Genomic DNA, 27,338 nt, shown 5'->3' with positions numbered 1-27,338 from the left:
AGCATTTTCAAGTTCTACCCTCAAAGTGCTAGCTGCTAAGATTGATTATCTGTGACATGTCATGTCCCTGTGTACTTTGGGGAATACAAAGTCACAGGTTGAACAGATAGGATATGGCAAAGAAGGAAGAACTCAGATTAAGGAAAGCAGTGGTGTCCTTTGGAAAGGGGCTGGTCACAGAGTGTTGATGTGGGAACAAGGTTTGCTTTATAGGATTCTAATTTAGTTTTAGTCAAATTATGAGTTAAAAAAATATTGATGGTTATTGACATGTTTCTTGATCCAATCAGACTTCTGCATTCTGACTTCTTTTTTTAAAGTTTTTTTTTAGTATTTATTTTTTAGTTGTACTTGAACACAATACCTTCTATTTTATTTATTTATTTTTATGTGGTGCTGAGGATCAAACCCAGAGCCTTGCACATGTAGGTGAGCATCCTACTGGTGAGCCACAACTCCAGCCCCACATTCTGACTTCTTTACAGGTGAAAAGTAACGCACAGTAGGCCCACTGTGATCTAACTTGGTGGTGTTTCTGAAGGTAAGTAGAGGAAGAGGGAGGAAGCGAGTAACCACCCACCCCGCTGTGACAGATACACTGAATGTCACTTTACACACTCCTGCGACACATAGGCACACAGTGCACTATTGAGAGCAGGATTGCAGGGGAGATGGGTGTTTTAGCCTGAGTCAGTTGACTGCTCCTTCCCCTCTCCCTTCTTCTCCCAGCTTTACATACATGAATCAATAAGAAAAATGGAGGCAGCAAGCTGGGGTTGTGATTCAGTGGCAGAGCACTTACCTAGCTCATGTGAGGCACTGGGTTCCATTCTCAGCACCACGAAAAATAAGTAAATAAAGCAAAGGTATTGTGTCCATCTACAACTAAAAAAAAAACAAAAAACTTTTTTTTGTTAAATGGAGGCACCGAAGAGTTCTTCCTTGAAAAATCAGACACAAATTAGGGTATATAGAAAGTAGTTCCCAAGCAACATTCTTTCAAAGAGGAAACTAGATTGGAAAGGCTTTATAAAAAAAAAATCAAATCAAGTATATTGTGTGGATGGATCTTTGAGTCCCAATTTGAAGAGAAAGGGAAAAAAAAAACCTATGAAAGTAAATCTCTTAGACACTAAAGAAATAAGAACACTACCTGGATATTTAATCACATTAAAGAACCATGTTCAACTATGACAGTCTTATTGTGATTATGTTTTTAATATTTATTTTTTATTTATAGGTGGACACAATATCTTTTTTATTTATTTTTATGTGGTGCTGAGGATTGAACCCAGTGCTTCACGCATGCTAGGCGAGCGCTCTATCTCTAAGCCACAATCCCAGTCATTATTATGTCTTTTAAAGTCTTCTTGTCTTAAAAATACAAACTGAAATATTTATGAACTCGGTGATGTCTGGGTGCTTCTAGTCCTGTGGTGCAGTGAAGAGGGAGAGGAAAACGCCCAGATTTGAGACAGGATTGTGAGTTGGCAATTATTGAATCCCAGTAATGGGTACACAGGGCTTATTATGCTATTCTGTTTATATGTTTTAACAATTTTTCACTAGCAAACATTTTTTTTGCAATCCTTTTCTCTCAAGGACTGGCTTATAGTTCTGTGAGCTCTTTACCTATATAATAATATGCTTATTAGTGACGTCTAAAACAATCAACAAAAATTGATTGCTTTATGTTATTCAGGAAGAAAATACCCTCAGCTTCCACCATGACTTTTTGTATAGGACAAGATGAATACCAGTCATTTAAAGTGGAAACTCTGGGTCTCTAATAACGGGATTCTTTCCAAGTAGCAACACACTTCTATAATTTGTTACACTGTGATGGAGTTAAAACTGCAGTGGATAGGTTCTTAAAACAATAAAAGCATTTTGATAAATCATAGGCACCATAAAAAAACAATCACATATTTCATAAAGTATCCTTGGGGAATTGTTAATCACCTCAAAGTAAAATGAGGGCACCTACCCAGATCTGGCTTAGACATAACCTTCTCAGAGAGTGTCAAGTTTAGCACCAATTTCCAAATATGCACGGGAAGCTGGAGTGTACAGACTTTGAGGCTAAACAGCTCTGTCATTATTACTGCCTACTACCTCCTTGCTGGCTTCACAAAGAGCTGTGAATCCTAAAGGGCAGGATCTGCCAGCATTCATTACAACTTCAGTTCAATTAAAGGTGTTTGGGTTTATGTTTTGCAACAGTAATGAAATAGCAAACACAAGAAAACACTTGTCTTATGACCTAGAAATAGCAATAGAGAGTCTAAGGGGCAAACAAAGATAAGTTTCTGGAAAAATCGTGTTTTGTGTGTTTATTTTTCTTCCAGAACTCCAAATAGTTGCGTTGGCAGGGAGTCTGCCCTCTCCTGAAGACTAGGAGGTGTTTACAGAAATCGAAAGTTCCAGCAGTATATTTCCATGAACTCATTACCAGTTCCAGTTGTACCTTTTAGATTTCACATGTAGAAAAGAATATCCACGCAAGATAAACCCCTGTTTTCAGCTTGTGTTTTAATTACAAACAAAGGACTGGAAGTCAGAGATTTAATTACTGTAACAGCGGGACATCGTTAGAATCCCTGCTCTGGTCACTATTATTCAAAGCAGGCCACTTCTGGCCTGCCTCTCTATGCTAATCAGCCTAGTCCCTTGGCTCCTCCTCCTTCCAGTCTCCTTTAAGAACTGTACAAGTCCAGCTGTCACTGAGGGCAACTCAGACTAGGCACAGGCATAGGAATCACTTGATTTAACCCCGCACCACTTTTTACTTTACTCTAGCAGTCATCTCTAAGTACCGAAGAAATTGGATTTCACATCAGCAGACAAGAATTACCAAACTTACCAAAACTGTAATCTGTTAGAAATAGTGACTTTGCAGGATTTTAGACTACAAGAGAAGAAAGTTTCAATTTGCTTTGAAGTAAAGGGACTAAGTCTCATTTTTAGCCAAATGAATTGGCATCATTTTATGTAGGAGAAGTAACATTGGTAAATATTTATTTCAGGAGTCATGACTTGGAAAAACTTGGAAGTTTATTAGCAGAGTAAATGTTTTACACACAAGCCAGGATCTGCGTGTACCTGTGGTTCCGGGTGCCTTCTGGGGACCAGTGTAGGTGACGGGCTGGAGGAAGGAAATGCCCTAGCAATTCTTCAGCCACAGCCAGACTGCTGGTACCATGTCTACCACACAAAGGAAGGGCAGCAGCCACCTGTTCACCAGTCTGAGCACCTGTCACCTGCAGGAGGATCAGCGACAGCAAGGTGAGTCTGTCTGGCTAATGAGTTCTATGCTCTGTGACTTTCTGTCTATTTTCATTTCCAGAAGAATGGTGGGCTGATGCAGTATCTGTACAGTCTTGTAAAAATGATGTACATGATGTACAATCTTGCATCTTTCAACTCTCAGAGAAGGTATAATGATGAGGCATAATAATGGGTTAACTTGGATTCTCTATTGAGTTTCAAAGTATCATCATGAACTGGGAGACCATGAGATTGCATGTTCCTTGGAAACTTATGTGCTTAAACTTCTATTCACTGTCAGTTTTTAAAAGTTTGCTAGTTTTTTTTTTTTTTTTTTAATTCAAAACACCCATGCAGGCAAGGGTCAATTGGCTCCAGGATGGTTTTATCTGAGAGTAGGTTTAAAGTTAGCTTGGAACTGTCCCCCTGTGTCATCATAGTGCACACAATGGACAAAGTGGGACACTTGTGAACTTTGTTTAAGACTAACTTTTTCTGGATCTCTGACTGATTCATATGTAAAAACTATATATGAATACATAAATATTGTCGATTCTTTCCTTTTTATGGTGCAGGAACAGCTGGAAATGAACCGGGAAAAGTGTTATGTTTCACTTGATGGGCACTTATTTAGAACTAAACTAACCCACCTCTCAGCCATTTTCACCAACTGTCGTTTTAAAATTTCAAATCCATTGCCCAACCAGCTGCACTAGTTAGTGGAAGAGGATTGACATGAATAGACAAGATGATTCTTCCAATCCACTCTATCAGAGACATCAAGGACCCTTGTGGAAAGGCTGGGTGCTCCCAGGGGTGACATCTTCATCTCCCAGAGGTGAAGGATGTACCAGACATTTCTAACTTCTCCTCAGTAGCTGTGATGGATCTGTTCACATATGGATCCGGGCTAGGAGCTCTTCATTTATTTTCCTCTAGATACAGTTTTAGATTTGGGTGAGATAAAGAATAGTGATTGATGGCCCAAACCTCCCCCTTCCAAGGTGGTGTCTGTGTGCTAACATTTATGTGACAGTGTCCAGCCACCTCTGTGTATGAATGCTGGAGCTGTACAGAGTGACTTCATCACACTGTGCGAGGCTTAGCACAGTGTGGGTAGGAAATACTTCATGTTAAATGAAGGTAATGTGAAGTTTTTAGGTCACGCTAGACCATTAAGCCTAAATTAAATTATCTTGAACAAAGTGCCTTAGAGTGTGAAGTCCTGAAGTGCACTGGGGTTTAGGCATGGCTCTGTAAAAAGTTTTTCTTCTTCTATTAGTAGATAACCCTAGTTTATCACAGGCTTTTTGTTTGTTTATTTGCTATTCGTTTTATTCAAAATGTTTAAAAGTACCCCACCCCTGGCGATTGCTGATTGAATTTTTATTTTATAAGATTTGGTGAGGGGAGAATAAAGCATCTGATAAAAAAAAAAAATCCCCTGTCACCCCACCACCTGAAGATATGTTACTCTCAACATTTTAATGTCTACTCTTCTAGCTTTTTCTTTTATGCACATGTATAAATCTATATTGCTTGTTTTTTTAAAATAAAATAGACATTTTGTACACAGTGCTTTGTAGACTGCTTTTTCTTTTAACAACATGATGCCCAAATTCCCAATTGCCTGCACCAGGCTGAATTGGCTCCAGAATAGTTTTATCTGAGAGTAGGTTTAAAGTTTTTCTTCTTCAACCTTATTTTTAATGGTTGCATACTATTCCTTCATATGGATGAAGCAAAATTCCCTTAGATGATTCCCTACTGTTAGACATTGCATTTATTTCTAATTCTTCACTATTATAATTAACACAGCATTGAACCGGAATGAGTGACTGGATCTTTGTTTTGATATAGGATTATTTTCTTGGGTGAAAGTCTTAGAGGTAGAATTGTATCTTCAAAGTATTGAGCTTTCTTTAAACTTTTCTTTTTTCTTAATTTTAATTAATGAACTTATTTTTTGTCAAATAGTTTTCCAATGAACAGTGAAGGGATATGCTTTCAGTAATACTGGGCAGTGTTTTACAAATTCTTTCCCAATTTTGTAAGTGGAAACTAATATCTGTACTGTTGTTTTAATTTAAGGCAGTCTGTCTTGGTAGGTTCTCCATTACTCCCATATCCAGAGAAGCCTGGAAATATCATTATGAAGACGTTCCAAAAATACCAACAAGACTAGAAGTCTGGTTTTCTTTTTCAAACTGAAACTTTTTGCTTAGAATGTTTTGAAAGCAACCGTGTTCTTCTACGGCTGAGCCTCAAAAATATCTGCCCACATAAACCACAATTCATGAAGTTGTGAAGCATTGACTGCTACACAAAAAGTCATCTGGAGATCTGAGTTGTCAAGTGACGCTGGGTAGTGTTTGCTCTGCTGTTAAATAGCTTTCCAATGACTGGAATTTAAAGTTTACATTTATTCCAGTCCCGGAATTTAAAAGTAGTCATTGAGTGCAGTGACCCTGATATTTTCTCCAAGTTATATTTACACCTTGCTATTATGCAGAGGTCAGCAAAGGTCCATGGAAGCAAAGCCGTTTTGTTTGAGAAGGAGGTCTGGCTGTAGGTTTGATCAAGGAAGCACCCTGGGGTCCTGGCTTTGGCTTCTCAGTTAAATCTTCCAGCCCCCTTATTTAGCACACAGACTATGTTCAACTGACAGTTAACTCTTCTGAAGAGCTTCCATACATACGTGTTTTCTAACCCTCCATGCTGTATGTCAAAGTGCTTGTGTTAATTCCAAGGTATTTGACAATTTCCATGTAGTTATTCACAAAAGTGTACTTTTTTGATTGGTCACATAAATAAAAGTCATTTATTCTCCAGCAATTATATGACAACAACTATGTGCAAAGAATTGTGCCTATTGGTGGTTGTGTAAATGAGACTACGTCTTCTAAGCCATGATTTCCTGTCTTCAATACGTTGACATTTCATGGCCACAGATGCTGTATTTGTCCAGAACAGAAATCTAGGAAGTTGATCCTGTGACCTCCTTTGACTATTAATATGTATGTCTACAAACTTCAGCAAAGCTCTTTACACAGGTCATGTACTAGGCAGGCAACTACCCTCCTGCTTTACAGTGCTTTATTTTTTAAAAGTGGTTTCAAATACATTATCTCATTTAATTCTTGCAACCACAAGATGAAATTGTGTGTCACAGTTCTCTAGAGAAACAGAACTAATGGTGAGTGTGTGTGGCAGGGGAGGAATTTATTTTATGGGACTGATGGACACAATTACAGAGGTGGCAAGTCCATACGCTGCAGTATGGGCTAACAGGCTGGAGATCCAGGCAGAGCCAATATTACGGTTAGACAATGTTACAATTGAAGCATAGTCTTCATTACTCTGGAAGGTCAGTCTTCTAGTTCTACTCAGGCCTTCAACTGATACATGAGGCCCATTCACATTGTGGAGGGCAATCTGCTTGACTCAAAGTTTACCAATTTAAATATAAATCTTATCCCAAAACACCTTCACTGAAACATCCAAAATGTAGATCAACTCTCTAGGTAATGTGGCCCAGACGAGTGGACACATAAAATTAACCATTCCAGATAGGTATCATTAGCCTCACTTTTAAGGATGTAGATACTAGGGATCTTCAAGATCAAGTGAATTTTCCAAGATTTGGCAGTTATGAAGATTTGGTTACAATGTTCATTCTGCTATACACAGCTATTTCATAAAATCTATGATCCTAAGTTTACAATGTTTTTGTTGTTGTTGTTTGTTTGTTTATTTTGTTTTATCTCAGAGAAACTCAAGCAGGTACTCAAGCTGCCTTGGAATTCCTCCTGATTTTCTTCGCTCTGATACCAATTCTCTGAGTGTCCTATAATTCAGCTTAATTTGACACTATCCAGAATTAGGCAAGACCCCCTGAAACTTAAGGACTCAGTCTCAAAACACTGTCCCATTTTAGACATGACGCCAGCCACAAACTACAGGTGTCCCAAGCCACATGCACTTCTGCCAGGGCAAACACCAAAAGGCTTCCCACAAGCCCCTCAGATTTGATAATTCTCTAGAATGATTCACAGAATTCAGGAATGTTGTGCACTTAATGATCAGCATTTATTATAAAGGATACAGATGAACAGCCAGATGAAGAGATGTGTAGCACAAGATCTGGAAGGATCATGAGCACAGAAGGTTCTGTCTCCCTGGAGTCAGGGCTAGTCAGGCTCCCAGTGCATTGATGTGTTCACCTACCAGACAGCTCCACTGAGCACAGTGTCTAAAGTTTTTATCTGGGTCTCATTTTGCAGGCATGATTGATTAAATCATTCGCCATGTGATTGAACTCAGTCCCAATCCTTTTCCCCATCCAGGAGGTTGCGGGGCTGAGGCTGAAAGTTCCAGCCTCTAATGGTATATGTTTGGTCTTCTTGACCTGGCAGGGCCTTCTCTTATAAAAATCTAAAGGTCCCTGTGGGTTCGCTCATTAGCATAACAAAGACACACCTATCACTGCGAAAATTCAGAGTTTCTGAAGAACTGTGCTGGGAGTGGGGATCAGGACCAAATATATTATTTATCATATCACACTTTGCTGTGATTTTATGCATGTGCTTTGATCTGAACAAGCTTTGTTTAAGGCAGTTTCCTAAAAATCACAAATTTGGAAGACAAGAAATAAAGATTAATGTCATCAACCATTTATTTATTCAACATGTTTCTAATGAATACCTACTATGTACCAGATGCTCTATGAGACACTGGGAATGCAAACATGATTACTGTCCAGGTTGTTTTCTCTTTTATTACTATATAAATACTTTTATTAGTATATAATAATTATACATAATAATGGAATTCATGGCTACATATTTGTACATGCACATGACATAACAATATAATTTGGTCTCTTTCATTCCCCAGTGCTGCCCCTTTCTCTCTCTTCCTCCCTCACCTTGGTCCCTTTACTCTACTGGTCTCCCTTCTGTTTTTCTGAGATCTCCCTGCATCCTCCAACACACACACTTCTCTCCCCTGCACCCCAGCTTCCATATATCAGAGATAACATAACCCTTGGCTTTCTGAGTTTCTCTTATTTCACTTAAACATGATGCTCTCGAGTTCCATCAATTTTCCTACAAATGAGAAAATTTCATTCTTTATGGTTGAATACAACTCTGTTGTGTATACATGGCACATTTTCCTTATCCATTCATCCATTAATAGTCACCTAGGCTGGTTCCATTGTTTGGCTATTGTTAATTGTGCTTCTATAAACATGGGTATGCATGTATTACTATAGTATGTTGATTTTAATTCTTTGGGATTAATACAAAAAAGTAGTATGGCTGGGTCACATGGTGGTTCTATTTCTAGTCTTAAGGAATCTCCATACTGATTTCCGTAGTGGTTGCATTAATTTACAATGCCACCAACAAAGTAAAAGTGATCTTTTTTCTCCATATCTTCTCCAGCATTTATGATTGTTTTTATTCTTTTTAAATTTTTTTTAGTTGTTGATAGACCTTTAGTTTTTATATGCAGTGCTGAGAATTGAACCCATTGCCTCACACATGCCAGGCAAATGTGCTACCATTGATCCACAGCTCCAGCCCTTGTTTATATTCTTGAGTGTTGCCATTCTGATTAAAGTGAGATGAAATGTCAATGTAGCTTTGATCTTCATTTCCATAATTGCTGAAGATACTGAACATTTCTTCATATATTTATTGGTCCTTTGTTTTTCTTCTTTTGAGAAATATCTGTTTAGCTCATTGCCCATTTATTGATTGGGTTATTTCTTTTTATGTAAATTTTTTTAATTCTTTACATACCCTGGATATTAATCTTCTGACAAAAAAGTAGCAAGCAAAAGTCTTCCCCCATTCTATAGGCTTTCTCTTGACATTTTTTTTTCTTTTTCTGTGCAGAAGCATTTATTAATTCTTGGTATTATTTCCTGAACTTTAGAAGTCCTATTGAGAAAAGCATTGCCTAGGCCTGCCTGTATGTTGAAGTATTGATCCTACATGTTCTTACAGCACTTGCTAATTCTGGATCTTTTTTTTTTTTTTTCCTGGTACTAGGGATTGAACTCAGGGGCAGTCAACCACTAAGCCACATCCCTAGCCCTATTTTGTATTTTATTTAGAAACAGGATCTCACTAAGTTGGTTAATGCCTCAATGTTGCTGAGGCTGGCTTTGAACTCCAGATCCTCCTGCCTCAGCCTTTGGAGTCGCTGGGATTACAGACGTGCGCCACCATGCCTGGCAATATCTGGATCATTGATCCATTTTGAATTGACTTTTGTGCAGGATGATCTAGTTTCATTTTCTATGAATGGATTTGTTTAAAAATTTTTTATACCATTTGTTTAGAAGACTCCTTTTTTTTTTTCCAGAGTGTTTTTTTGCACCTTTGTCAAAGATCAGATGACTGTATCTTTATGGGTTTGTCTCTGTGTCTTCTGTTCTGCTCCATTGGTTTATGTGTCTGGTTTGGCCAGTATCATATAAACCATAAAGCTGTTCTGATAGCTCTGTAGTATAATTTAAAGTTGGATATTGTGATGCCTCCAGCATTTCTTTTTCTTTTTTGGCTTAGAATTACTTTGACTATTCTAGGTCTTTTATTCTTCCAAATAAATTTTAGTACTTTTTTTTTAGTTCTGTGAAGAATATTAATTCTGCCTATAGATAAATATGGGAAGTCTTTCCATCTTCTAGTGTTTTCTTCAATTTATTTCTTTAGTGTTCCATCATTTTCACTGTAGAAGTCGTTCACCTCCTCAGTTAGATTTATTTTAGTTTTTTTTTTTTTGAAGCTATGGTAATATGGTAATTGTTTTCCTGATTTATTTTTCACTGAATTCATTAGTGCTGTATAGGAAAGCTATTGATTTTTGCATGTTGATTTTGTATACTTCAAGGTATTTTCTAGTATGTGTTTGCTGAGGTATTCAGTAATAAGAAATGAGGTAATAATTCTCTTTGAACTCTTTGGGTGGAATAAAATTTCATTTGATTCTATAAACTTCTAGCTTTGCTGTATTTATTATCATTCTTCATGTTTTAGTCACTGCTTTTGAGGAGTTTGCAAGGCACTACACCTAGCTTAGAACTATGTAAACATGAATTTAAAGTGTAAGTAGTGCCCATGTTCTATGTCATCAAATTTGCTTGAAATCTAAGCCACAAAACACAAACTATACTTAGATTGTTGTGAGTGCATAATTTCCTTAAGTGTTTTCTGTGGATATTCATGAATTCATTTAATTTCAAACATGTAGAAAATGAGGAATAAATATATAGGCATGAAAATAGGAATCCAATAGTTATTGTAAAATTAATGCATTTTATATGAAAAATAACAAGAAAAACTGTTTTACTTCTCAAAATACACTTGTATTAGATTTTACTTCTGTGATCCTAAACTAGTGCTGCTGAGTATACAACCTGACATCTTTGGAGTGACACATAATTAAAATGGACTGGGATTATATTTCCGTTTTTCTGTCACTAAAAGGGAGCCTCAATGAGGTGCCAATGAGTTTTGGTCTCTCTACAAAGTCATTATTGGCGTTTATGGAGTAATTGGTAGGGACAAATATAGAACAATTAGAAAAAGGAGAAATCATATCTCTAAACTATTAGACTTGATCATATTCAAGCTCATACACAGTAGAGAAATTCTTTCCATAATAAGCTTCCTTAACAGATGGTACATATGTGAGGATTTAATGTTACAGACTTCAGTTTTTCAAGGTGAAAAGAGTTCTGCAGAAAGGTTGTACAACCATGGGAATATAGTTAATGCTACTAAATTGTACACTTAAAAATGATCAGGATGGTAAATTTTATATACATGTATTTTTATCAGACTTAAAAAAAATGTTAATGTTTCCTAAGGCCATCCTAATTACAGTTTTGAAGCTGAATTTAACAAACGCAAACCAAAGTATTTCATTCTCCTATTCCTGAAAACAAGCATAGTCTGTTCATCAGTCTGGTTCCCAAAGCTATTTCTTTGAAAATATTAACAAAATTAATAAATTATCTTAATTAATAAAAAGATACAAAGTATATTACCAATATCAAGAGTGTTATAAAGGGTCTCATTACAGATCCTATAGATATCAAAGGAGTAAAATTATTGCTATTACTCCTTAAATAATAATAGTAACCCTTTAATATCTGTAGAATCTGTAATGCAGAAACATGCAGAAAAACCATAAACAAAATTCAACACTAGTTGATACACAAACCCAAAGAATTTGTAATAGAAATGAATTTCCTCAACCTGATAAAAAATGTTTACAAAAAGGCAAGAGCTAACATCCCTTGATAATAAAAACTGAACACTTCTAAAGACAATAAGAATGTCCACTATTACCACTTATATTCAACATCATACTGGAGATCCTAGCCAGTGTACTAAGTTAAGAAAAAAAAACTGACATATTGGAAAGAGAAGAAAAACTGTCTTTATTGACATATAATTGATAGTCTATGTTGAAAAATCATAAGGAATCTATTTTAAAAAGATACTTGAACTAATAAATGTATTACCTTGTCAATATACAAAAACAATTATATTTCTATATACTAGTAAAGAAATGGAAAAATTTGAAGTGTTCTTTATAGTAAGAAAAATAAAAGGAAATGCTTATTGTTTAAGACAACAAAATATGTGCAAATGAAAAAAAAAAACCCTGTACACTTGAAACAAACATTGCAGACAGATGCTAAAGATGATTAGATTATAGAAAAGATATTCTTCAAATTCATGAATGTCAAGGCCACCATAACAAAAATTTCAACAGACTTCCTTAAAAAAATGATAAGTGGGCTTACATTTTATAAGGAAATGTAAATAAATTAGAATAATTAATCAACCTTGAAATAAAGATCAAAGTTGATAACTTAAACATCTGTATTTCAAGCTGGAATAATCAAGAGTGTATAATATTAGTGTAAGGATGGAAAAATTGTTTATGGAACAGAGCAGGGAGTCTAAAAATTGACCTATTTACAGATGATCATATATGGTTAATTCATTCATGATTTTTGATACCTTAGTCAAAATAGGAGAATTCATTCATGGTTTTTGACTAAGGTATCAATATATCTCAGAGAGAGAAAAGGAAATCTTTTCTATTATAATACTCAGTCAAATAAACAAACATTACAAAAAATGTACCTCAATACTAAACTCTCACAAAACTAATTTGAGATGAAATATAACACAAAAATAAATATATAAAGTTTCTAGAAGAAAACATAGGAAAATATCTTTGCCGTCAGAATAGGCAGCTTTTGGTACAGACATAAAAAGCTAACCATAAAAATGAATCAATTATACTATCAATATTAAAAATATTTGCTCTTCAAAAGATATCACTAAGAAAAGACTGAGAGGAAATATTTGTGGCAAATATTAGGAAAAAGACTTGTAACCAGAATATGTTAAGAACTCTTACAACTCAATAAAAACAATTTGATTTAAAATGGGCAAATGAGGCCAGGATTGTGGGCTCAGTGGTAAAGCATTTGCCTAGCATGCATGAGGCACTGGGTTTGATTCCTGGCACCACATAAAAATAAATAAACAAATAAAGATATTGTATCCACCCACAACTAAAAAAATATTTTTTTTAAAATTGGCAAATGTAGATACTTCAATAAGAAGGTATAAAAATGGTCAATAAGTCCATTAAAAGATACTTGACAAAAGTAGTCTTCAAAGAAATGCAAAATACAACTACCATTGAGTAACAATTCACATCCACCAGAAATGGTAAAACTTAACATACTGATAATATGATGATTGGAGAAAGATGTGGAGTAGCCAGACTCAATGTTACACTGAGTGAAAAGAAGTCAAAACCAAAAGAGTACATTATGTATTATTCTATTTATATGAAAGTATAGAACAGGCTAAACTAGATCAGTGATAGAAATCAGAATGCTGATTGCCCAGAGTTGGAGGAAGAACTGGAACAGGATACTAAGGAACTCAATGGGATAATGGAAATGTTCTATATCTTGACAGAGAGGTTTTGATTACATGAATACATACTTTGTGAAAATCCACCTGTGCATTCATTGCATGTAATTTATACCTCATTTTTTAAAACGTGAGATTGCCTGGGAGACCTCATATTCTAAAGCTTTCTGGAGATCTTTATTGGCAACTGCACTGAATTAGTGAAGAATGTCTCAATGAATTTTAGTAACTTTCCCAAGAACGTCACAGTGTCCTACTGGCAGAATATCCACAGCATAATTCAGGAAATATCAAGCCTTCAAGATGAAATGTTAGTCATTACCACAGACAAGCTTAATAATTAGTGGTAATATACTGCTTCATTGGTCCCTGAACCTTAGAACTTCTCTATTAATAACATAGCAACCTAAAATTACCAAACTGATAAGATTAACACAGAATATACATTTAAGCATGATTTTTAAAACAATGGTCTAAAAGCTAGGGCTGATATATTGCTCAGTGGTATAGCATGTGCTTAACATGTGTGAGGACCTGGGTTTGATCCCTAGCACCTCCATCACCTCCATTTTATATATATATATATATATATATATATATACACACACACACACACACACACACACACACATATATATACACACACACACATATGTATATATATATATATATATATATTTAGTATATATTATATATAATGTAATAAATATATACATAATATAGTATATATATATACATATATATATATGTATATATATATATACATATATATATATATATATATATATGTATATATATATATATATCTCCAGGGTTAGACTTCAGTATGTCTTTATTTTAGGCATCTGTCTTTCTTTTTATTACTCAACATCCTTTAGAACCAATGATTTTTCTTACATTTCAGAATTCAGTGTTTTATTATTTTAGTCATGACTGACTCATAACTTATTTTTTAATAAACAGCAAAATGGACTATTTCATAAAAATATTTCTCACCCAACTTTTTTCTCTTCCTTTTGCTTGAACTTATGTTCATTCTTACTTCATTCTATTCAATAAATATTTACTGAGTGTTTGCCATGTATCAGGCACTGTTCTAGGTTCTAGTGAGCAAAGTCGTCAAAACTCCCTGTCCATGTGGAGCTTCTTTCTGACAGTCAGATGGCAGACAATAAAGACTATAAATAAGAAATATATGCAGTGTAAATGGTAATAAAGGAGATGGTGAACATGGAGAAAAATAAAGCAGGAAGAATGGAGAGTGTCATAGTGGGGGTCCCATCTAAACTGCATGCTCAGGGAACACCTCATTAAGAAGAAGAAACTTGAGTAAAGACAAAGAAGAGCAATAGAAATTGAGAGTCAGAGTTGACCAAATCTGGGGAAAGAGCAGTCCAGTCCAGTAAAAATAAGTGCACAGAGTGAGGTTTAGAAGTCAGTCTCAGCATATATTTGTTTCAACTTTGTTCTTGATTCACTTGTGTTAGTGTATTTTTACCACAGCTGTCCACCCTCTTCTGCAGGAAATGCATTCCAAGACCCCAGTGGATGCCTAAAACTGCTGATAGTAAAGAACCCTAAATATGCTGTGCTTGTTCCTATACAGTCAATCCATCTTACCCTTAATTTCTGTATCTGAGGATGCAATCAACCTTGGATTGAAAACATTGGGGTGGGGTTGAGGGGTTTGAATCTATACTGAATATGTACAACCTTTTTCCTTGTCATTATTCCCTAAAGGATATCATATAATATCTATTTACATAACATTTATATTTTATTAGGTATTATAAGTAATCTATAGATTATTTAAATCATACAGGAGGATGTGCCTACATTATGTGTAAATACAACACCACTTAATAACATAAGGGCATTGAGCATCTGTGGATTTTGGTATCCACCAGGGGTCCTGGAACTGATTTCCAACAGATACCAAAGAATGGCAATATAAACATACCTATGATAAATTCAGTTTATAAATTAGACATAGTAAGAGATTAACAACAATAATCAATAGTAAAATAGAATAATTAAAATATACTGTAATCAATGTTATTTAGAAATTTTGAATTGTTTATTTCTAAAATTTTCCATTTAATATTTTTGGATGGAGGTCAGTCATGGTGACAAATTGGAACGTTAAATCATAGATGCTTTAGTCAGCCTTGCATTGCTTTGATCAAACTACCTGATAAGAGCAACTTAGAGGAGGACAAGTTTTGGGGGTGCTCACTGTTTTAGGCATCCCAGTCCATGGTGGCCAACTCCATTGCTGTAGGCTCAAGTGATTTAACACATAATGGCAGAAGGATATGGTAGAAAAGTGCTTCTCCATTCATGACAGGAAGCAGAAAGAGAGAGAGGAAGGGGCTACTAGGAAGAAGGACTCTTCCAAGTAACTCCCCCAGTGACTCATCTCCTCTAGCCACACCCCACCTGTATACTAGTTAGCACCTTAGTCAGTCTATTCAAACTAGGATTGATTAGATTAGAACTCTGCTAGTACTATCATTTCTCCTCCAAACTGTCCTGTGTTACTACAGGCCACATTTGGAGGACAGGAATGTTTGTAGGACATTTCATATCCAAACCATAACATTCTACCTCTGGCTCCTAAAAGTTCATGTCCATCTCAAAATACAAAAATGCATTTTGTTCATCTCCGAGAGTCTCATAGCCTTAACAGTTATATCATTTCCCAAAAGTCTAAGTCTAAAGTCTCTTCTGAGACTCAAGGCAAACTCTTGGCTGTGAGCCCCTGTAAAAATCTAAAGCAAATTATACATATCCAATATACATTGGCACAGAGTAAACATTCCCATTCCAAAGGAAGGCAGAGGGAGGGGAATTGAAATAAGGGTTGGAGCCAAAGTGGGACTGAGACCCAGTTGGTCCTAGAACACCATATACAGCATCTAGGACACTTGGCTGTGAGATATTATTTCCAAAGGGCTTGGATGGCCCTGCCCCTTTTGCCTTGCTGGTTGCAGTACACATGGGTTCTTTTTTAGCCTGACTCTTTCCTCAACCTACTATTGAGAAAAACTGCTGCTTGTCTTGGAAGAGTGTCTATGTTACTAGCATCTCTTAATTCCTGGATTCTCTATTCCCCTTCAGCTCCACATTCACAACTTCATGTATCACCGTCTTGGGGTAACCTGCAGGGACTCCAACCCTGCTACTCTTCATCTGGTCTAATGGGCTTCCTTTGAAATCTCATGGAAACCTTAATGTCCTCTTAACTCCAACATCCTGAATTTCTAGAACCAGCATCATGTGAATGAGACCAAGTTTGCTGCCAGCTCATGCAATAGCTGAGCCCTCTGGAATCATGGCCTCAGTGGCCTGGGCGTGCCTGAGTGGCTAATCATGATGAAAGCACTTCCTAGGCCCTCTATATTGCAAGAAGGGCAGCCCTGTGATCTCAAGGAATTTTTCGGTTCTACACTCTTGAGCCTACAGTGGGTGTGGTCTTGTAAATTCCTGAGATTCCTTGAAGCCATTTTTCCTATTTTCTCTGTATAAAGTACTTAGCATCTCTTTAGTGGCTATAATTTCTTCAATGACCAGTCTTCCTTGGGCCTCAGTTCTATAATCACTTTTCTGGCCAAACTCCAAATTTTTTAAATCCTTAAGCTCTGATTTCTGCTCCTGATTCTCACAGTAAACCTGGCTAAAGGCTTCCAGCAATATCCATGCCACTGCTTGAACGCTGTTCTGCTTTGAGATTTTCTCTGCCAGTTGAATTAGTCCATCACCTTTAAATTCAGCTTCTCACAAAGTCTCAGGACATGATACAATGTAGACAAGTATTTTGCCTCTGTAAAAATCTAAAGCAAATTACACATATCCAATATACATTGGCACAGAGTAAACATTCCCATTCCAAAAGGAAGGAATAGGGAGGGGCATTGGAATAAGGAGTGGAACCAAAGTAGGACAGAGACCCAGTTGGTCCTAGAACTCCATATATGGCATCTACAGCATCTAACATGGGTGGCCTCTAGTTCACTTCCCAATAAAGTTTTCATTTCCTTCTGAAATCTCATAAGCACAGTCCACATTCCTACAGATATTCTGGTCCTCTGAGTTCCCATCAGGATTGCTTATGAAGCTCTCATTACATTCTAAAGCTTTTCCACTTTGCATCTCCATACTATCCCAAATTTATCCTGTAAACAATTTCCACAGGTTTCTGAACCACATAGTCAAGTTACTCAGGTTAGATCTCATTCCTGTTACCAATTTCTGTATGGGTCAGTTTTGCATCACTGAGACAAATATACCTGACAAGAACAACTTAGTGGAGGAAAAATTTTTTTGGCCCATGGTTTCAGAGGTTCAATCTATGGTCAGCCAACTCCATTGCTCTGGTCCTGATGTGAAGCAAGCAGCACGGTAGAAGGGTGGACAGTGCTCTTCTTTTCATGGCACCTAGGAATCAGAGAGAAAGGAGAAGGGGCCTCAGAGAATAAAAACCCTTCCAAAGCCATGTCCCCAGTGACCCACCTCCTTTAGCCATGCCCCATCTGCCTAGAGATATTACCTAGTTATTCAAATAAGGATGGATTACTTAGGTTGCGGCTCTCATTATTCAATCATTTCACCTCCAAACATTCTTTCATTAACATAGGAGTTTCTGGCAAATACCTCATATCCAAACTATAACAGTAGGTAAGAGGGACTCCTATATAATAACTTAAGCATTACCTGGAGAGTCCCTGCAGAGCTTATTGAAACACAGTTCCCAGGTTTCTATTCAGAAATTCAGGGTTGGGGAAGGAGAGGAAGTTAATTTTTCATTTCCAGTAAGTTCACAGTTGTGCTGATGCAGAGATCACACTTTAAAAAACTCCTGTATTGGAGGGACAAATGAGACCAGAGTGACTGAGTTATTAGATTAAGTGAGCATCAGGAACTTAGTTGAACAATCAGGGGGAGAGGAAGGAAAAAGCATTGAAATAATGTTATGCCCACTATGGGAAACTCTTTGGCTTTGACTGTGAGTGGAGTGGGAGATGTTTCATATCAACTTCAGATAATTTGTTCATTCCCAACCTTTTGGGAGGTAGCAGCCACCAAAAAGTTAAAGATAGGGTAAGTTATTCCTCCACAACTCATGATCATGTTAAAATTAATCAAGTCTTAGATGAAATCCTTTTAGATAGATATTGACCAAATGATCTATTAATAAACAAGCATAAAATTGTTCATATGATGTGCCAAACTCTGTTTTTTAAGTAATCTGATTACATCTTGCCTAAAAGTTTTGCTGAGACAAAACAGCATTCCACAGGCAGTGTTCTGTGTGGTTAGTCAGTAACCAGGAATTCCTCTGTCCACAAATGGACACTGAACCTGCGGTATAAGCCTTTGGGTGCTGGGTTTAAGGGTATGGGCTACAGGCCTTGCCAGATTCTTCTGTCTAGTTTATGTAAGACCAGGCAGTATTCCTAAGATATTTTAGGCCATCTGAAGGTCTTGAATGCCATTGATTGCACTGGTGAACATTTCTCATGTTCATTATGCTAATTCTTACAGTCTTTGATATTGATTGAGATAGAAAAATGAGGAGCTAGTAATGAAAAGCCTCTGAGATGTGGGTTTCCTGGTGCTGGCATCTACTATTGGGGTATAAATACCCCAGGGAGTCAACAGATACCACCAAAAGTAGTGAAATTTAACTCAGCATATAGATCGTACTGTCTTTGTTGGAGCCTTCTAAAGTCAATTCAACTGTCATAACAAGAAGCAGGGTTTTCTCACATTTTTTACAGTAAGGCATATTAAAAAAATAATTAGACAGAATATAGCACATTAAGGTAAAGTCAGGAGGCTGACCCCAGGGGATAAAGGGCCAACATCTGGGCACATATACAGCATACACCAGTGTGCTGCCACGTGTGGGCTCAAGAGCTGGCATTAGCACAATTTTAAACACCTTTTGTTATTCTTTGTTGTGAAGAGCTATGTACTGAGCATGCCCCAGACACTGTAGACAGCAACTTCCAGTAGGAGACTTATAAAATTCCTTTCAAAATTAAGATTCTGACTGGGGTTGTGGCTCAGTGGTAGAGCACTTACCTAACATGTGTGAGGCACTGGGTTCAATCCTCAGCACCACAATAAATAAATAAATAAACAAACAAACAAAGATATTGCGTCCGTCTACAACTAAAAATATTTTTTTAAAAATTAAGATTCTGTGATATGGAGAGACAATGTCAGAATGAATGAAAGAACTCATGTTGTCCAAGCTTTGAGAACAGAAAAATGGGTTTCTGTCCTAGCCATACCACAGGGTTCATATTTTACTCATAAACAAATCAAGTTTATGGATTGTTTGTTATAAGCCAGACACTATTTTAAGCACTTTTCATATATTTGCTCATTTCTTCAAAAACTCCCAGGACCTCAGAGCTGGGGTCTTGGACCAACCTCCTAATCCAAAAGCCCTTACTCCAGAGCCCGTACTTCAATCCCAGCTCACTGCCTGTTATGTTGGCACAAACCCTCAGCTAAGCAAGTATAAAGGAACTGACTGGTAGCTGGCCCTTGAACTCGTTTTGTGGTTTGGTTGTTCAAAACAAGATGCTATTAAATCATCAAATAAATTCTATGTAATATATATATATATATATATATATATATATATGTGTGTGTGTGTGTGTGTGTGTGTGTGTGTGTGTGTATGTATGTACATATAACTTGGCTTTGACTGTGAGTAGAATGGGATATATATATATATATATACATATATATCATAATGTAGAGAAAATATATATATACACATACTATATTATGAAACACATCCAGCCATCCTCAGAAGGGTATATTTGACTCTAAAAGAAACAGGTGAGAATGTGCAGATGTATCAATTCTAACCAATCAGTCCAAAGCAAGTAGCTTGCTGACTAGGTTAGTGTTTTTCCTAAGTAACTGCACAGGCTGTATTTCTCACACTGCATGAAGCATGCAAGGCAGCAATGTACCATCTTTGGAATTGAGTTGATATGGCCTTAGAGAGATGGTTGGGTTTTTGACAAAATAAACAATCAGGATCCAAAACTTCTAATTAAAAAAGAATCATAAGTAGTCATATTAAAATTCATTTTTTAAATTTAAGCTGGGAACTCTATTTCAAGTGCTGGCATGATTGTTAAGTTAAATTATTAACTTGACTTGAAATTTTAATCAACATTTAAGCAAGGTAAGTTTCACACCTGAGTTGCGTTTTAATGAAATCTGTGGGCAAATCTGGCAAAATATTGAAAAGTCAGGATTTAAAGCAGTAAATGTCTGTATTCAGTTAGAATCTGCATTCCTTGTATTCAATGATCAGACTCCTTGCTCACTGTGGCTGGTAGTAAACAAACAAAAGGTCACAGGATGACACCTAGACTTTTAACCCCTGTGATAGTCTGAAGGTGTTGGTGTAATGACCTGTTTAAGCAATTGGCATTAAATCTTTTCTCACTGTTATAAAATAAATAAGGAGGGATATTGCCATTTAGAGAGAGTAACGTAAAGTGAAGAGAAAGTCTGAAAATGTTGGAAATGGACCATTTTAAAAGGTCTTGGGATGACTGTGTTAGACTTTAGTTGACTGCAGAGGAATGAAGTTGCAGATAAAAATTTGTGTGTGCATGTATATTTATTTTTATAAGCAGAGTACGGGTAAGACACATACAGTGCTACCGATTATGAAGTTCTGTTTATTTAACAAGACTGACTTTTATTATAAGGAGGTTCATTCTCAAATATGGATTAAAGTTTTAGTGTTTTCACCATTTTTTCCCCTGAAAACTTTATAAGCTAAAATTAAGTAGTAGAATTAATTGATTGCTTTGATAGTAGGATGAAGCACAGAAGGTTTGAAATAATTTTTTAGAAAATTTGTATTTTCATTTACAAATTCAAATATGAAGAAAAAATATAACAATAAAGAAAACAAATCTAAAATATATCATAACGTATCAAACTTCTTTTACAGTTTCAGTGTTAAGCTCCAAATACTGTTATTGTCCTTGCTCATGGTAGGCAATTAAACTTTATTAAATGAATCAATACTGTTTTTCCTAAATAGTTCATCCAAGTGATTGACATTTGTAAATTACTGAATGTTAAGAGCTTCAAAGATCACTTAGTTCGGGCTGGGGATGTGGCTCAAGCGGTAGCGCGCTCGCCTGGCATGCATGCGGCCCGGGTTCGATCCTCAGCACCACATACAAACAAAGATGTTGTGTCCGCTGAGAACTAAAAAATAAATACTAAAAAAAATTCTCTCTCACTCTCTCTTTAAAAAAAAAAAGATCACTTAGTTCAACTGATTTTACATATCACAAATATGAAACCAAAAGAGAAATTAGTACTCAAAGTCAGCGGTTAATGCAGAGCCCGGACTATACTTTCATTTTCTTCTAAGAATTTTATGATATGATGGCCATTATAAGCATCTAAAATGGATAGAAAAATTAGGGAGAACTTTATCTTATTTAAAAATACACATAAGAGAGTAGTTTCTTGATTTTTAATAATTATAACATTAAGTTATATAGAGAAAAGCATGAGTATATAAGGGAAAAGGAAAAGAAGAAGAAATGAGGGAGGAGTAAGTGAGAACTACATGTGAGGAAAAGGTGTCATAAATATGGGGTCAAATAAAAGCAAATAAAGGAGGAGGAGGAGGAAAATAGGGAAATGCTGAAACTAGACAGATGTATTAAAACGTGTTGTATACAAACAATGGGATATTATTCATTATTCAGCTTTTTAAATTAATGGAATTCTGATACACTTGTGTGAGGTACCCAGAAGAGTCAGATTCAGTTAGAAAACAGAATCATGGTTCCCAAGGGCTGAGAGGAGAGTGGAAGGGAAACTTATTGTTTGATGGTGCAGAGTTCAGTTTGGGGTGATGAAAAATTTTTGAAGACAGTGGGAATAGTTGCACAAGCATGTGAATTTACATAATGCTACTTTTCATACTTACAAGTAGTTACAGTGGCAAATGTTTTATATTATTTTATCACCATTTAAACAATTTTTAAAAGTCATCACTTAATTCAAATATTTCTCTCATCTTGTAATCTTGGCTTGTCTTAATTCTTCATAATCATGAAAGCTCAAAGGAAGAAATTTGTAGAATTAAAAGATTGTTTTCAGCTTTCCTGAGAATTTTCAAAAATCACATAAATTTTAAGAGTGAAAAATATTTCTTTTGTAATTTTCTTTAGCATGACAAGCAAAATGTTTATTTCACGTATGTAAATTACTATCTGGCCTTTACTTCTCCAAACTTGTCCTAGTACAATGTGATCAGATACCTGTGCAGAACCACCTGCAGCAGCCATCACATTCTGCCCATTCTGTTCCTGTCCCTGAGGCCTGGTAGGGTAGCTCCTTCTTCAGACAGAGGAGCAGCTGAGTGAAGCCCTCAGGGCCTCTGCAGGTTCCTAGAGAAGGGACTCAGGCCTTTTGGATGGGAGGGCTTGGCTGGCAGCTTGGCTTCTTTTTTTCTGACTAGGACTTCAAAGACTAGTTCTCAGTGGAACAACATTCATTTATTCCTATGAAAATGGGCAAGCAAAAAACCTTTTTCCTTCCTTGCTCAAAGTTCAAGACAAGGAGAAATAAGTTTCAGGAAAAGGGCTCTGGAATTGGAAGACGTTGCAATCCTTTTTCCATCTGGTCTGTGTTTTGGGAATCCATGGAGAGATTTAAAAATAGAGTGTTTCTCCACTGAAGAAGAGTTTAAATTTATCTGCGTTCAATACACAAAGATATTAAATAGTGATTTAATTCTTATTAATATGATATTTTGTGTCAAAATCACCTCTTCAGCTTTCGCAGTAAACACTACTAGGGAAATACATAAAATCAACTTTAAGAATATACCATTCTGAACATGCATCTGTGTCTGCTTAATATATATATTTTCAACATTCCTTGGAACCTAGGGTTTATTTCTATTCTCCCATCCCTCAGCAAAATGGAGAGACCCACTTCTAACATATGGGAGCATTTTCACACTGCAATATATTCTGAGGAGAATGTGATTACAAGTGCTGTCAAATGAAATATGCATTTCCAAATGGTACTGGTTGACCACGCCCATTTTAGGACACATTCTGCACCTTTGTTAGCCCTTGGACCTAAATGAGGGAGTGATGTAGAGATCTTCCTGGCATTAACAATTCAGAAGTCCCAAATTTTGCTTGATAAAACAAATTCAAATAAAGATGATAAGTACCCTTATCACAAAAACAAACAACAGGGTTATTTACAGACAAAATAACACCTGAAATTATAGAGAAATGGATGTACTCTGTCAAGGGTAATATATTTTTTGTCATTTTTGCCAGTGGCTAAAAATAAATATTGATATGGAGATTTCAAATTGTTAGAATCACCATGCCATTTGCCTACAGACATTCCTGAACAAACCTCATTGGAGTCAGACTATGAACAAATAATGGCAAGAATAAGAGAAGCATCTTGCATGTTTACAGATGGCGACGTGAAACGGTAGGAAGACCCATATAGATTGGGACTGCAACTCCACCAGGTCTGCACAGAACCATGGGAGCAGGAGAGAGACATCATACCCTCACCATGTCACCCTTTAGAACAGAAGAAGCTGAGCTCACAGTGAACTCACAGTGGAAGCCCTGAGGGAGGCTAACTTAAAGGAAAAGCCATGAGAGTTGGAGTCATCTCTCACGTGGTGTTTTAGTGTCAGATCCCTAAGTACCATTCATGTGACCTGGGGCATATCTTGTCATTTCAGAGCTTTAGTTCCCTCTTGAGTAAAGGGGTTTAATAACTTACCTCTGGAGGATCATATCATGTAATAAGAGCTGCAGCTTACTAAGCATTTCTTACAGCCAGGCTCTGTGCTAAGCATTTGACATGAGTGACCTGGCTTAATCATTACAGTAACTCTGGGAGGTAGGCCTTATGCTCCCCATTTCACAGACGAGGAAACCTGGCCTCACTCATGCAGCAAATTAAGGGGAGAGGGACTTGAATCCAGGTCCATTTTTTTTCCAAAACCTAAGTTTTTAAAACTATATTTTCTGGCTCCTAGTAGTCATTCATTTATTCACCAAATATTAATATATTTAAATGTTTCATAATAGGTAAAATATGATGCTAATTATAAGTTGTCCTATTATGCCAGTCCATAAAAGAAACATCCTGGGAGATCAGCAAGATTTAATATTTTTAAGCACTTGTTAAGATTATACTAATATTTCAAGAGGCAAAAGTGCAAAGAGTAGTCATGACCTTCACAAGCATCTCATATGCTAGCTACTGTCTTTTAAAAGGGAGAAAAAGAAATAATTCAAAAGTAATGTTTTGACACTGAAACAACTTCGAAATGTAATGGAGCATGTTGTAATATCATTGAAAATGCTCTGCTGAAATACAAAGAAGGTCTCATGAAATCATTTTAGTCCTGATCACTCTCAATACAGTCACACAATGACTATGTCTTTGGGGATCAATTACAGAATATTCTCAAAAATTATAAAGCCAATTTCTTCTGACATTATGGTATTTGACGGGGTACTTCTGCCAGATATTCTGAATGAAATAATATAATTAAAATTCTTTGGATTTAAGAACCTGTAAACCTCTATAAAGACATTAGTGAAGGAAATGACTTTAAGAAATGAGAATAATTTTTCTTCAATTGAATTGTTACTGCTGCACACCTCAAGGTTCTACAATGAAAATGAAATTAAGAACCAGGCTACAGCCTTCCACCACGTCTGACTGGATTATAAATGAGGCAATGCAGTTTGGAGTCAAGATGGGGGTGAGAAGTCATTCAATAGAACTTTCAGGAGTTGGTTCTATTTCCAGAATGGCAAAACAGCATGTGTTTAACATGGCCTCTGAGGTTTCTTGTTCTTGAGCACATTAGATATTTTCTTAACCCTGTGCCTTGGTTTTTCAAAATTGGTCTGTGTCTAGATCTAGACCAATGCACAAATCAGTAAGGAAAAAGTTGAGTCTTTGGAACTTACATGAATGGATCCCTTGATGATCATCAGCAGAAGATGAGTTGGGGAAATGGGATGGACTAGACAGAGGTCTGGCGAGTGATGGTTGTATCAGTGGGACTGAGAGTTCCTTCTGTCCTTTCTAACTTCCTCTTGTGAGATGATTCCCATTCTAAAATGAATGCTTTCTTTATCAACTTGGGATTGACAAGAAGAGTAGCTACTTTCCTCATTTTATTCTCATGTTGATTCTTTTTTCCTCTAGTGTGTGCTTCTCATAAATGAATCCAAACTAAGAAATGGCCGATTTCTTAAAGTTGGCAGTTTATAACTTCACTTCCAATTAATACTTAAAGCATTTTTTAAAACTTCAGAATTTGAGGAAAAGAAATAAGGGCTTCCCCCTTTTATTTCCTATATGTCTGTGGCTTTTTTTTTTTTTTTTTTAACAAATAGCTGTTACATGAAATTGGTCTGAGCTTCAGCAGGGGGAGCCGGCTGTGGTCATTGCAGGAGGTCCATTCATATTGGGTCTTAAACAGAGCTAGTGCTTTGAGCCCACCTGGAAACTTGCTGTGTAAACTGCCCCCTGGGATCCTGATTATTTTACCTTCAAGTCAGTACAAAGTATCTCATAAAATAGAACCCAGAGTGTCCCATCACAATTAAGAATGTCACCTGGTGGTCCCAACACCACCTCTGTAAAGACATATTTTTTTAAAAAAAAATAGTTTTATGGGTAATTTGTTGTTTATTTCAATCCTTTTGCATTTTTACAGGGCTCCCCATATATGGCTAGAAATAAATAGAGAATACCTTGTGCTTGTGATTCTTTTGTGAATTGGCACAGGTCCCTTTTTCTCCTGGGGCTACACTTTGTCCTTTGTCCAAACACCTTTAGCAGATTTTAATATAGCTTTGGGCTTTTGTTTGTTCTTTAAAAAAAAAAATCAAGATTGTGATGCAAACCCTCTGTTTTTTTTTCTTCCCTGGGTTCCATACAAAGATTGAGAGCAACTGCTATGATTTGTCTATTTTTTCCCCCTACAGATAATGTCATTTTTCACATTTAAGAATTCAGATGTTTCAAATTCTTGTTGAAGAATCTTAGAACTATGACAAATGCTTTTGATGTAATTTATGCTTCCAGGTTAAATTTTTGCTTTGCAAAAACATTGTAATTAACATTTAATAATCTCACACAGTGGCATTTTCTATTTATTTTTTCATTAAAAAAGCCAGATTTCAGGCATATTATTACAACAGAAAACAAACTTTTGCATCTGAGAGGAAATCATTCATGACTTCAAGTGGAAAATCTGAATGGTTAATTTCAATATCAATATGGATATTTTAATATCCTTACTGTAGGGATTTCTTTTTAAGTCATCAGAGTAGCCTTTGGCTTTATCTTACATTAAATCATAATAGTCATAGTATATGGTTTGAATAGAAATTATTTTCTATTTGGGAACACTAGAATCAGTTTCTATTTCTGTCAGATTACTAAGAACATCCTGCAGGTTTAGGGTTTAGTAAATAACCCCAGTAGTCTCCATTGCTGTCTTTCTGGATTTGATCTCACTTGACAGAAACCTGGGTATGTATTTGAGGACTCCTTCAAAAATATTAATACGTCCCTAACTTATCCAGGGAATTTGTAGAGTGCAGATTCTGACTCGGAAGGTCTGGGGCGGAGCCTGAGATTCTGCATCTCTAACAAATTCCCCATCAATGCTGCTGTCTGTCAGGACCACACTTTGAGAAGCAAGGCTTTCTAAGACTACTTATGGGCCACTGCCTGAGTTAAGAAATTTCCTAATATTAAAAAATAAAAAAAAGTAAGAAAGATACGGGAACAAAAGGGAGAAATGAAGAGGAAACTAGGGGTAAAAATAAGGTAGTGAGTGAAAAGTAAAAGAAAGACTTGGGGAACCATGAGGTATTCCCACCAGAGCTGGGTAAGCGCACGCGGCACAGGACTAGAGGGCACAAGGGAAAGGCATCCAAGTTTACTGAGTGTCTTCTGTGCACCCTGTAGCCTGACATATTGCTTTATGCTTCTGGATGTGTATTA

At 36.3% G+C, this 27,338-nt stretch overlaps 1 protein-coding gene across 1 annotated transcript in view; it reads left to right on the top strand.

The window, feature by feature from the left end:
* Positions 1 to 2,733: 2,733 nt before the first annotated feature.
* Positions 2,734 to 27,338, top strand: part of RANBP3L (RAN binding protein 3 like) — a 61,912-nt gene continuing 37,307 nt past the window's right edge. The window contains exon 1 of the mRNA XM_081308121.1: positions 2,734 to 3,285. Coding sequence (XP_081164247.1) covers positions 3,201 to 3,285 — 85 coding nt within the window. The 5' untranslated portion in view covers positions 2,734 to 3,200. The remainder of the gene's footprint in view (positions 3,286 to 27,338) is intronic.

The sequence above is a fragment of the Spermophilus citellus genome, assembly GCF_964194105.1.
Source record: "Spermophilus citellus genome assembly, chromosome: 1".
Classification (NCBI taxonomy): domain Eukaryota; kingdom Metazoa; phylum Chordata; class Mammalia; order Rodentia; family Sciuridae; genus Spermophilus; species Spermophilus citellus.
This window is presented reverse-complemented; position numbering and strand designations above follow the sequence as displayed.